The sequence below is a fragment of the Otolemur garnettii genome, unplaced genomic scaffold (genome assembly GCF_000181295.1).
Source record: "Otolemur garnettii isolate 467f Iridium unplaced genomic scaffold, OtoGar3 scaffold00006, whole genome shotgun sequence".
Taxonomy (NCBI): domain Eukaryota; kingdom Metazoa; phylum Chordata; class Mammalia; order Primates; family Galagidae; genus Otolemur; species Otolemur garnettii.
Window position 1 is genome coordinate 37,435,740 of NW_003852401.1, and position 13,367 is coordinate 37,449,106.

At 39.4% G+C, this 13,367-nt stretch overlaps 1 protein-coding gene across 1 annotated transcript; it reads right to left on the bottom strand.

The window, feature by feature from the left end:
- Window positions 1-818: 818 nt before the first annotated feature.
- LOC100948041 (protein MCM10 homolog) lies at window positions 819-3,687 on the bottom strand. Its single transcript, XM_012813448.2, has one exon. The coding sequence runs from the start codon at window positions 3,610-3,612 to the stop codon at window positions 991-993; it is 2,622 nt and encodes an 873-aa protein (XP_012668902.1). The 5' UTR covers window positions 3,613-3,687; the 3' UTR covers window positions 819-990.
- Between the last annotated feature and the right edge of the window lie 9,680 nt (window positions 3,688-13,367).

Below are 13,367 nucleotides of genomic sequence, written 5' to 3' on the forward strand. Positions count from 1 at the left end.
AAGACTATTTTATCTAATTATGTGAAAAGTGACTTTGGTATTTTTGAGAGTCCCTTTTAAAATTAATTTCTAGTTTTATTCTACTGTGTTACGAGAAGATATATGGCATGATTTCATTTTTTTAATTTTCTGAGACTTCTTTTCTGGCTTAACATATGATCTATCTTGGAAAATGCCCATGTGCTGATGAGAAGAATGTATATTCCGCAGTTTGGGCTTAGAATGTTCTGTAAATGTCTGTTAGGTCCATTTGTTCTAGAGTCCTGTTTAAGTCCAATGTTTCTTTATTGATTTTCTGCCTCAATGACCTGTTCAGTTCTCTCAGTGGAATGTTGGATTCTCCCAGTATTTTTTTTTTTTTTTTTTTTTTTTTGCAGTAAGAAGGAACATGGTTTTTAATGTCAATATGTTAGGGGCGATAATCATAAATATTTATTGGTTTTCTTAGATCATAATTATTTAAATGGGAAAAAGTTGCATTATTTGTAGAACGTGAGTGCTGAAAAATATATTTCAAGATCACTTAGTCCAATCCTCCTCAACCACACAATTGAAACTGAAGCCCAGAAGTTAAGCAACTTACCTGCCGGGAGAGTTAACCAGAATGAATTCTTTTGCCTCTGGTGTCCATGTAAATATTAGAACTTTATTGAGATAAAGGAGCATACTCTCTATAACCAGAGAGACATACCAAGAGAAACATACCTCTTGGTTTATCTTCTGGTTTGGGGGCAAAAATTTCTTTCACCTATTCACTGTCACCAGGAGTGAGAACAGGAAAGACAACACTATTCTAGTTTCCCATGTCAACGGCCATGCTGAATTTGGTGTTAAACCCACACGACAGAAGTAAGCAAAGCTTATAGGCTTAACGAGCATCGTTTTTTGCTGGTGTCAGTTAGGAACACAGGGGCAATCCAGAGCCCATTCGCTGCCTTTCCAGAGCCACAGGAGGAAAAGAAGGTTGGGGCAAAACACCTGACTTCAGGGTTATTTGAGGCTATTTAGAAATTTGGCATGTTCTTCTCCTCTTGGTAACAAAGTTTCTCCTCCTATCTTTGGACCAGTCTTTTCCTTTAGCATTCCGTCTCGTTCCCATTTGTAGAGGCCACAATTACTGCAGTGCTTGTTTGGGAGCCTGTCCAGGGAGATGCTCCTGTTCCCACAGGGACACTTGAAGAACCTTTTCACGCCGTCGTGCCAGTGGAGGTCGTGCTGCTCAGCGATGCAGGTCTCCAGAGGCTTGAAATGGGTGTAGTTGCACATCTTGCACGTCACGACCCGACACTTCACTTCTCTGATGTTTCTCATCTTTTCTTCCATTTGTTCTTTTTTCACCAGTGGCTCAAAATAGCGTTCCTGCAGCTCGGCCTCGGCCTCTTTCAGGATGCCTGTGTGCTTTGACTTTGCTTTTAGAATTTTCTGAAATTCCTCAGATTCCAGGTAGGCAAGCTGCTCTCTCCTCTTCACGGCAGGCTCCAATTCATCCTCAGCTGGGGGAGAAGATGTGGTGTTCTTTTCTACACGTTCCATCACTTCCAGGACGTCCTGGGCGTCCTTTTGCTTTGTTTTAATGCTGTTTGGGTTCGTTTTTGTAAGAATCTGCCCTTTTGTCCTTAATTTGGTGATAGCAGCCAACTTTTTGGCTTCTGCTAAAGCACTCAGTTTCGGTCTTGGTGGTGGTGACTCATCAAAAAAGAGAACGTCATCTCCTTCTGAGATGCCACGCCCAAGCTTGGGCATCAATGTGGTTGGGCTTCCTTCCATCCTGGGGAACTCCGCACCCACCCGTGGAGATTGGGCAGGGGGCTGTTGGGATGAGGATGGCACAGCTGGGCTCTTGACTTCACTTGAGCTTTGAAGAAATTGTCTCTGGAGAGCTTCTGATTTCCTTTTCCTTATCTCCAACATTTGCTGCTTCTGTTGCTTCAAGAGGGCCGAGGCTGATATCGACTGGATGGCAGGTTTGGGGCCTCCCATGATTCCTGCAGCCGTGGCCTTGGCTAAATGTTGTTTCAAGTTTCTGGCTCCACACGTTGGCAGGTCCATCAATTCCTTGAACTCCTCAGAGCAAGATAAGCTCTTCTGGGGTATTCCGAATTTTTGCTTTGTTTCCTGAATGATCAAGCCTGCACCCTTGACAACCAGATTGTTCAGAGTGGTCTGAATCATCTTCTTAGGGGCAACAGCTGCAGCGAGCGAGGCCGCATAGGACGCAGAAGAAACTCCTCCGTAGTAAAAACCATCTTGACACAGCCGTTCTTTGAGGCTGATGCCTTTGCGGGCAAACTTCTTTGGAATTCGTCCTCCAGAGAAGGTGGACTGCAGGTCAGCTCGACGTGCACTGAGCTTCCGGTACTGAGCCTGGATGTGATACTGACAGTACTCACAGTCTCGCAAATTAACAATCTGTGTACAAGGGTCTCCATTCTTCTTCTTTGCTTTACAGGTCCCAAGATCAAGAGCTTCACCCATAATTAAGACCTTCTGGGGATGATCAATAGATAAGCACACCTCCTCTGAGCCATCCTTGGGCTTCATGGGGTTAGCGTTGAGCAACCCTATGACAGTACCTTGTTCCCTCTTCCAGAGGTCTTTGTGAACTTCTCCAAATAAGAACAAGGACACACACCGTGTCAGGTCATGAAGATCATTCAGTCGCCAGATGCTGAATGTTTTCCTACTGTTTGTACTCTGTGGAGTAACTTTCTTCAAAATAACCCCAAATGTCACCCAGTCTATTTCTTCTAGTTTCTCATTTGCCATCTTTTCCTTGATCTGAGACAATCTGATCAGTTTTCGGCCGATCATTTTCTTGTTCATTTCTGTTGAGGATACTCGAGGCCGCCTGAGCCGCAGGCCGCAGAAGGTTTCCACAGAGACACTCTGAGCCGTTTCCCCAGAACATCCTGGGGTCCCTGTGCTCTTATTTCTTGTCATCCCAGTGGGTTTGTTCCCAGGAGTAGTGTGGAGAGGCTGGGAAGGTAAACTTGTCATCCTTGATGATGAGCTTTTTGGCTCTGCAGGTGAAGCCTTTGGCATCCTTGCCACCCACTTGGCTCTGGGTTGAACAGCGACATCGAGCTCTGCAGAAAAGCACGACGACTCCTGGATTCTCTGCACTTTCTTCTCCTTAAGAGGGGGCCTTGGAGACTTCTCAGGGGATTTATGCAGAAGGGCGGGGCTTGTAGCCTGTTTAATTGTTGCTACTTTTAGCTGTTCTTGTAAGGACTTCATTTGCTCTTGCAACTTCCTTAATTCATCTTGCAACTCTTGATTCGTTTTCTCTTGTCGGGGGGCAGGAACAGGTTGAACCCTATTTTTGTTTGCTTGCAATGTAGGAGCTTCTTCCTCATCTGTTAAGTCTTCAGTGTCTCCAAAGAGAGTGGCCAAATTTTCCTTCTGGTCGTCAGTCTGTCCCACTTCTCCATCATCAGCCTCTTCTGTGTAAGACTCGCCGTCACCAGCGGCATCAAAGAGCTCGTCGAAGGCATCAGGTCCGCCACTTTCCTGGGTCAAGGGGTTACTCTCTTCTGAATCGCAATCCAAGGCTGATTCATTCTCCTCCAGCAGTGCGGTCAGCAGAGACAGATCATCTTCCTCTCCATCCATGCTGTCAGGAGGATATTTGTGACAGGAAACGTTGAAGGAGTCTTGAGTGTCCAGGAGGGGAGCAATGTCCACAATCTTGGCTCTTCCAGGTCTGCAGCCGGACCCGCCAAAATTCCAACTGGACTCCGGATTCTCCCAGTATTATTAAGTTGCTATTTATTTCATTTCTTGGGTCCAGTAATATTTGTTGTATGAATCTAGGATTTTCAGATTTAGGTGCCTATATATTTAGCATTCTTACATCTTCCCATTGAGTTGATCCCTTTATTATTATACTGTGATGACCATCTTTTTCTTTTCTTACTGATGTTGACTTAAAGTCTGTTTTGTTTCACATGGAAATAGCTATTCCTGCTTGCCCTTGGTTTCCACTTAGATGAAATATTTTTCAACCACTTTACCTTGAGTCTGTGTAAGTCTTTATAACTTAAATGAGTTTCTTGGAGACAATACATATTTGGGTTTTTTTAAAATCCATTTTGTCAATCTATATCTTTTAAGTAAAGTATTTAGACTATGCACACTCATTGCTACTGATAAGTGAGATAGCGTTCTAGTCATCATGTTGATTGTCACCTAGTTGCCAAGTATTCTCCCTTGTGTTACGGTTTTACAGAGCTGTGAGTTTTTACTTTCAAGTTTTTTTCTTTGTTTGTTTTTGTTTTTGTTTTTTTACACTGGTGATGATTGTTCTTTCTGGTGTTTAGAGAACTTTTTAGCATTGCTTGTAGGGCAGGTCTAGTGATGACAAATTTCCTTAGTGTTTGCTTGTCTGGGAAAGACTTTCTTTTGCCTTCATTTATAAAATTTACTTTTTCATGAAACAAAATTCTTGACTGACAGAGATTCTGTTTAAGGAAATTAAAGATAGACTTATTCCTTCTGGCTATTAAGGGGTTAATTGCAAAGTTTGCTCTTAGTCTGATGGGTTTTCATTATAGGTTACTTGATACTTTTGTCTCACAGCTTGTAGAATGTTCTCCTTCACTTTGATGTTGGCCAGACTGATGACTATATGCCTTAGTGATGTCCTATTTGCAATGAATATTCTAAAGTTCTTTGACATTTTTATATGTAGATGTCTAAATCTCTAGCAAGACCTGGGAAATTTACCTCCATATTCTCTCAAATAGGTTTTCCATGTATTTTCTTTCTTATTCTCCCTTGGGGATACCTATGATTTTTAGTTTGGGCGTTTTACATAATCTCATATTTCTCAATGTTTTAATTCATTTCTCTTGATTCTTTTTTCTTCACTTTTGACTGGGCTACTTCAAAGCCTTACCTTCAAGTTCTGAAATTCTTTTTTCTGCATAGTTTAATGTGTTTTAGACTTTCCACTATATTTTGAAATTCCCTAAGTAATTCATTTCCAGAAGTTTTGTTACTTACTTTTTAAACATCTATTCTTTAGACTTTATATCTATATATATATATATATATATCATTTACTTTTTTTTTTTTTTTTTTTTTTTTTGCAATTTTTGTCCAGGGCTGGGTTTGAAACTGCCACCTCCAGCATATGGGACCGGTGCCCTATTCCTTTGAGCCACAGGTGCCACCCCTCAATATCTATTCTGTAGTAAAAATTCTTTAGTAATTTTTTCCTTTATGTACTTAATTTTTCTTTTTACTTTCTTTATGTTTCAACTTTTCTATCAATTTCATTGAGCTTCATTACAAATCATATTTTTTTCTTCACAATCATTAAGTCATACTAGTAGCCCATATTTTGAATTATGTATCTGACATTTCAGTAATTTTGTTTTGGTTGGAAATCACTGCTGGAGAGCTAGTGTGATTCTTTGTGCAGGTGAGTACCCACTATGGTGTTGCTGGCATTTTGGGTCAATTGGACCTTGGACCTCTGGGAGGATATTCAGGTGCCAAATGAGTTGGTGTAGGTTAAGTAATCTCCAGTTTCCAGGCCTCTGGATGGTGTGCTTGAGGCCTGAGAAACCAGACCAATAGTGGGCTGGCAAACTTGCTCTCATTCCTCAAGTTCCAGAGCTGGCTGTGGTAATGAAAGGAGGAGGTGGTCTTCTGCTCCAGAGGGATGTCCAGATATTAAAAGGGGGATGCAATGTGAACCTGAGATGGGAGGGGAAGGCTCCTCTTGAAGAAGGCAGTTGTGGGACACACAAGCTGCTCACTCCTCCCTCTCTCAACAATAACAGTGGTCTCTATCCTCCAGGGAAATAAAAGTACCCAGATTCTCAGCTCTCACCATGGCCCAGCTGGTGATGGTGGAGGCTGGCTGTGGGTCTTGGCTGAAATGTTCTAGCATAAAAGGTGTGGTTGTGCAAGGGACTTACCTACAGAGAAAGTCAGCTCCTGAAAGAAGAGACAAATAGCTCACAGAGAAGACTGATAGCCCCATCCCCTGCAGGAGGTGTTAGCGTTTGTCTTTGTTCACACAGAAGCATCTGCTGTGGCCTTTTACAGAGAAAGGAATGGGTTCCAAGCTCTATGGAATCATGAGTATATCAGGCCCTATATTAGAGGTGGGGAAGCCACTCCCAAGTACCCTGGCTTAATGGTCTCCTATGGAATGCTCATCTGCCCCATGTGGATACAACCATGACCATCTCACTTGGCAGTGGTGGGAGGGGCAGAGATAAAGAAGGAGAAGGACCCAAATGGTGGGAAGCTGAAGCTGGTGTCCTAGTCTCCTTCTCTGAGGGGTGCTCCAAAAAGCTACACTCACCTTTCACCTGGAAGTGGTCTGCCCTAATATCCAAGCTCCAGGAGATCCTCAGTTCTCCTGGAACCCAGAAGGCTCTCAAGACTACTGCAGTGTGAGTGGGTCCTGGGGATATTGGCTGTGGATCTAGCATTGTAGAGATCCAGGGACTGAGATTTCCATGTTGAGACAGCTGCAAAAACATTACCTGTTCATGAGGAGAAGAAAATATACTCCATTCTTTGTACAGAACCCAAGTGTAGTGAGCAGAGTACTTTTGAAGGTCTATCCCCCTCCATGTAAGCCTACAAATGGCCATTCTACAGTTCACCTACCCCAAGAGGTCATACTTAGAAGCACATTTGGCTATGTTCATAGCATTGGGTAGTTGAAGGAGGGGAGGTCCCCATCTCCACATCCCTTCCTGGGCTGCTGGCACTTTCAACCACTAAAATGGCACTTTCAACCACTAAGTGCTATTGGAACTTTCAACCACTAAAATGGCACTTTGGGCATATGACTCAGCTTTAAACTCCCCAAATGGCTCTGTGGACCTCTTCTAGGCAAACAGCATGGGCAGGATGCTGAGTGGAGTGCTGTCTGCTCATGTCTTGGTCTCACTGATGCTGCAGGGCAGTGGAAATTATCCTAGGATAAGTAAGAGAGGTTGGGTTCCACTGCCCCTCTTCAACTGGGCAGGTGGACCCTTTCAAACCTACTACACTTTGTTCAATTCCATTCTTTCTCCTTAAACTGCTTGATTCCTAAAATTTCCTCAGAACTAAGTTAAAATGTCACTTCTTCCAGAAGCCTTTCTTAATCACCACCACCACACACAGGTGCTTTAGGCCCATCCTTCATATTCATATTAAACCTTTAGCTTATCTTTAGCAAATTATAAATCATGCTGCATGGTAATCTCCTGCTCACTTCCTTTAAATGATTGTATACATGCTAGTAGAACCATAAGATCCCTCTCCCACTACATTTAAACCCAAGTGTTTTGTCCTCTGTGTGGTTATCAGGAAAACATGAGGAAGGTTCCCTACAGTCATGGGACTAGATAACAAGTCATCTCTCATATGCCTTACACAGGATTTCAAAGAAGTGTTTATGGGTCTGACTCTTCTCCATATTGTAATGTCTTTATCCTCATCACTTTCCATTTGTCCTCTATGTGGTCTGCTTTTGATATCCAACCACTGACAATCTCATGGCTCAATGACTGAGAATCACCTAAAACAGATAGTCCTCCTTCTGATGTATTACCAGGTCAACACCAGCCTAACACCACATCACAAAGCCTACGTCATTCACCTATTTAATTTCACCACATAGGCATTTTATCATCTCACATTAGCACAAGAAAAATGATGAGTACCGTACAATAATACATTTTAAGAGAGACAGAGAGACCACATCTGTGGAACTTTTACTGCAATGTATTAATTGTTCTATTTTATTAGTAGTTATTGCTTTGATCTCTTTCTGTGCCTAATTTATAAATTAAACTTTCTCATAGGTATATATGTATAGAAAAAAAGAGTGTATATATGGGATTTGGTACTATCCAAGGTTTCACGTATCCTCTGAGAGGTTGAGAATGTATCTACCATGGGAATAACATCAACTTCATGGCTCATTGTGAGGATTACATGAGGTAGTGGTAACAAAATGCTCAACATTGTATTTTTTGTTATTATTCCTATTATTCATCTTTTCTTTCCAAGGCTTTATTTGATGTTTACTTTAACCAAAGATTACTAAGATAAAATCTTTAAGGAGAAGGCCCCATACAGACTGACTGCTGAGATTGACCTGCACAGAAAAGACCGCTACTTTGATGGCGACTAGCTCATCATTTTTGCAAGGACTAATGTGTGCAATCTTCCTCCAGGCTCTGGCTCCACACCTACCAAGAGGTGTGGAAGAAGATATGAATTTGGCTGAGCATGAACAAAATTTGAGGATGCTTCATGGCATTTAATTACTTCAGTGCATGTCACAACTTGCATGGTCTTGAGGTAGAAAAGAGAACTAATGCTGAGAGACAATCTAGCAGACATATATTTTATTTTGTTCATCATTAAAAGATAGAATAGTTAAGTCTTTCTGACAGATTACAGAAAGTCCTGTTATCAAATGCTTAGAAGCAGCTGATCTTAGAAGTAGATTATAAAGCCACCTTTCATAATTTCCAAGATGTTTCTACTATTCTCCAATCCTATTGGTTTAGTTTATTTTTTGATCTTTACTGAAATCTAAATGTCCTTTGGGGAATAAATATTGTGAACTATTATCAGACATCTTTACCTTAGGATTGATGAATGTTAGATTCTTTTTCCAAGTATATGTTTTAATAAATCAGGCAAATTAGAGGAAGCACCAGCTCAATAAATTAGTGAAATTGAAAAGTCAAAAAAGCCACTCAAGGAAAAAAGAATTTAAACCCAGGAGACTTTATCACTGTACTTAATAGCACCCTTACCTACAGACCACAAAATAGAACACTTATTTTTTTTTGAAAAAAAAAAAAAAAAAGGACAGAGTCTCACTTTATTGTCCTTGGTAGAGTGCTGTGGCATCACAGCTCACAGCAGCCTCCAACTCCTGGGCTTAGGCAATTCTACTAGCTCAGCCTCCGAATAGCTGGCACTACAGGTGCCTGCCACAACACGCAGCTATTCTTTTGTTGCAGTTTGGCCAGGATCAGGTTCAAACCTTCCACCCTCAGTACATGGGGCTGGCGCCCTACTCACTGAGCCACAGGTGCCGCCCAATAGAACACTTCTTAATAAATATGCTATGCTTAATCTCAGCCCAAAAGTGTTTGGAGAATGTTTGAGGAAAAGTTCCTGAGGCATTTTGAGTCCCTGGAAAAAAAAAATTATATATGACATATTTTTATATATATATTCCCATTTTAAAAATAGATTATATTTTAAATATGATGGCAATTTAGCAACTAATATTTTGCACAGTATTAGTACTAAGACAGATTATTTTTTATTCATTTAGATTGCAAACCTTAAAATAAAGGTTAATAAAACTTAAATAGTACAGTATTAGTACTAAGGTAGATTTTTTTTATTCATTTAGATTGCAAACCTTATAATAAAGATCTCAGCAATATTTTGCTAGTTTACCAAGTGAAAGCATTATCTATCTGAAGTCAAGCCCCATTACCCTGAAAATTAAAGTTGTGGCCAAGTCAGAATCAAAACATTTCTGGCATTTAGTTTTTTATTACATCATATAATTCTTTATATATAATCTTAAATATATTTTAATGTAGGATTCTTCTCCCAAAATACTTAACTAATATCCACACAAAGGTGCATATTAGTGGAAAGAAGGCCAAATTTAAAGTCACATGATTTATGTGCATCCTTACCCCATCTCTAGACTTGGTTTAGTGTGCCTATCTGTGCCTAAGTTTTCTTTCTATGAAACAAAAATAGTAATACTATCCTTGGGCATTGTGTTGTCAAGATCTAATGAGATAATACACATGTCTATGCTTTTTAAGTACCCAAGGTTTTTAGTTTGGGGAATGGTTTATACGTTAGTTGGAGATACATATAAAAATAATTAGTCTCCATGTACAGGTATAAAACTTGTACACGAAATTATGTAAAAGAAAATAGGTTCCATAAAATTGTCTGTTAATACTTAAAACATGGTCACTAAATTCTCCATGTACAAAAAGAAAAAAAAAGTTCTCTATGTACATGTATAAAACCAAAAGTGAGATCAAAGAAATGACTGCTTTAATCCTCAAATAAAATATTCTGCTTCCACTCCCTGGCCCATCACTGGCAGATTCATTGTGACAAGATCAACTATAAGGATATTTACACACACGACTAATAGAATAACCTGTGTCAGATCTGAAATGCCACCTCCTCAGAGGGGACATTCCCACCACCTGTTCTAAAGAATCATCATTCCACTAATTACTCTCTATGCTATCTAAATTTATTATAGTATCTTATACTTCTCTACTTGTGCACTATATGTCCATAGCATCTCCCCATCCCCATACTCACATAAATGCACAAAACATGAATGTAAGTTTCTTAAGGGTAGGGGACTAAGTGCTCACTGTTATATTTGGGGAACCTGGAATAGTGCATGGAATACCACTTAAATAGACACCAAAACAATGAACACTGAACAATATTCTGTCTTCCTTTACCTTGATCTGTTCTATTGGCACCATATATTGTTTCTTTCTTCTGGAACTTAGAAAGTACTAGATCAATGACTCTACTTCTGACCCTGATGTCTCCCTGACAATCCAAGTATTGGGTTTTGAAGTATTGAGGCCATTTCCCCAGAGCTGTGGAAATATGAGCTAACAGATTGTGAACTGCCAAAAATCTCCTTCCAGCTCAGTCAGAACATTGTCAGTGACAGCAATGTTGACAGTTTTCACTTCAGAAAATATAGGTATAATGTGATTTCAGTTATTCATCTCCTCAGGTTGATGGGTGGAATTCTGAGCACTGTTTTTAGACACTTGGTGAGGAATCTATAGTCATCCATTTCTTCCTCCTCCTGACAGAGCTGCCATCACACTGTCGTATCTTAAGAATTTCTCAGTACATGAAGAACAGACAAGTTTTTGTTAGCTTACTTCTAGGCTGGTTTCACTGTATGCAGGTATGAAGAATGTATATTCAGTTACTTACACCCACACCTATCATTCCTTCAAAATTGTGTTTTGCATGTTTCTTCATTCCTGTTATATACAAATTTTTATAACTACTCAAAGTAAATTTTATCACTTGTCAAAATGACGTACCTGGTCTCACTATTTCTCTTTAAAATACCGATTTTTAAGATGCAATTAGTGGTTTGGTAAGCAAACATTAGCTTGACTCTAAATCACCTAAGCCAAAATATAACAGGTAGTCTGTAAATATTAAGTTTCCCTTCCCTTGCAGGATGAAGAGAGAGGGGTAGAAATAAGAGTGGATGTCTGTGTTACAAGAAAAAGAATAAAGATACTATGTTGGTTTGTAAGAATAGTATTGGCTCGGGCTTGTTCTAATAAATTATTAGGAGAAATCTTCCAGATGTCAGAAAGCTAGACTTGGTGGCAATGACTTTCAGATCATCTTGGATATGAGTTCTGCCTCTACTAATCCTTGGGCTATAACATAATAGTTATTAATGGTCCTTGAGGTAACTGCAGGCTGAAAAAAATTACACTCAAAGCCATATATCTTTAAAAGATTCTCTTGTAGCTTAGAGCATTATCTTTGATTTTAATTTTAAAATGCCTGAGTAAAATGGTGGCTTTACCTTTCTTCTCTTCAAAAACACCAATAGCAATGAGAAGACTAAGAAACAGAAACTCAAATTCATCCTTGATAAATTTTGGAGGCATCTATATTAGAATGGATTCTCCAGAGAAACAGAACCAATCTATCTATAGATAAAGATACTAAATAAGTTTACCATAAAGAATTGACTGGGTCACATGATTTTGGAAGCTAAGAAGTCCTAAAATTTGTAGTCCTCAAGCTGGAGACTCAGGATAGCCAAAGGTATAGTTCCAGTGTGAGCCTGAGGCCTGAGGACCAGTTAGAAACAGAGGTCAAAGGTAGGTGAAGATCACTATCCATGCATAAAGATAAACATGCAGAGAGAAAATTCTTTCTAACTCAGTTTTTTTTTTCTATTCAGTCCTTCTATGGATATTGGAGAAGGTGCTCTGCTTTACAAAGCCTATCAATTCAAATGTTAATCTGATCCAGAAACACCCAGAATAAATATTTAACCAAATATCTGGGCACCCCATTGCCCATTCAAGTTGCCACATAAAATTAACCATTAAGGCATTCACCTAAAACCAAAGATTCTGGCCTGGGGCCTGTAGCACAGTGGTTACAGCTTCAGCCACATACACTGAAGTTGGCAGGTTTGAATTCAGTCCAGGCCAGCTAAAACAATGACGACTGCAAGAAAAAATAGCTAGGCATTGTGGCAGGTGCCTATAGTCCCTGCTACTTGGGAGGCTGAGGCAAGAGAATCACTTAAGCCCTAGAGTTTGAGGCTACTGTGAGCTGTGATGCCACAGCACTCTACCAAGGGCAACAGAGTGGGACTGTCTCAAAAAATAAATAAATAAAACCAAAAATTCTGAATTCAAGTAAGGGTAAACAAATGCACTGATGCTCCAACAGGGATGCCCATGATTGCAAGCCTCAAAGATAAACAGTTCTTCAAAATAATTTTTCTAAATTGAAAGGTAAACCAGAAGTCCATTGTCTGAAACACTAAGATGACAATAACCTTCCGAGAGCAAAAGTAGCACTAAGTCTCAAGACATTTGCCAGTCATGGTTGCAGTAAAAAAGTCTGTTTATGAAGCTAGTAAAGAGGAGAAACTTGTTATTGTGAGAAGTTTTACACTGTCAAATTTGGTTTAAAAAATTAAGTACTAACAGAAATTTCTCATTTCAAAACACCTCACTTCTTTAAATGGGATTTGTACAGCCTAGAGCATGATCTTTATTCCCCCTACCATGTAGACACACTTTAATAAAAAATAAGTAATAGCCAAAAATTAACAAGCATATGAATTATAAAAATCTACTATAAGAAAAAAATGAAAACATTTCTTACAATATAAAGCAAAAATAATGGGAAAAATAAAACATACTAAGGAGAGTACTGTGAATAAAGGAAAAATTTGAGTGAACAGAACAACAGAATTTTTTTAAACTATACACAAGGACATAAAGCACACATACTAAAAATTGGAGAAGGTAGTTAGATAGCAAAAGAATAAAATATGAGTAGGCAGAAAACAAGAAGTAGAAAAAGAAAAATAATCACATAAAGGAAAACTAAGATAGAAGAAATATCAATGAGAATAGAAATTTCTAAAGATTTATTAAATAATTTAGAGTCACTGGGTGAACTGGCTGGCAACCTGTAGAAGACTGAAACTGGACCCACACCTTTCATCATTAACTAAGTTAGACTCTCACTGGATTAAAGACTTAAACTTAAGACATGAAACCATAAAAATACTAGAAGAAAGTATAGGGAAAACACTT

What these genes read in the sequence shown, in the direction of transcription:
- LOC100948041 (XM_012813448.2), bottom strand. Translation starts at nt 3,612, where the DNA reads ATGGATGGAGAGGAAGATGATCTGTCTCTGCTGACCGCACTGCTGGAG.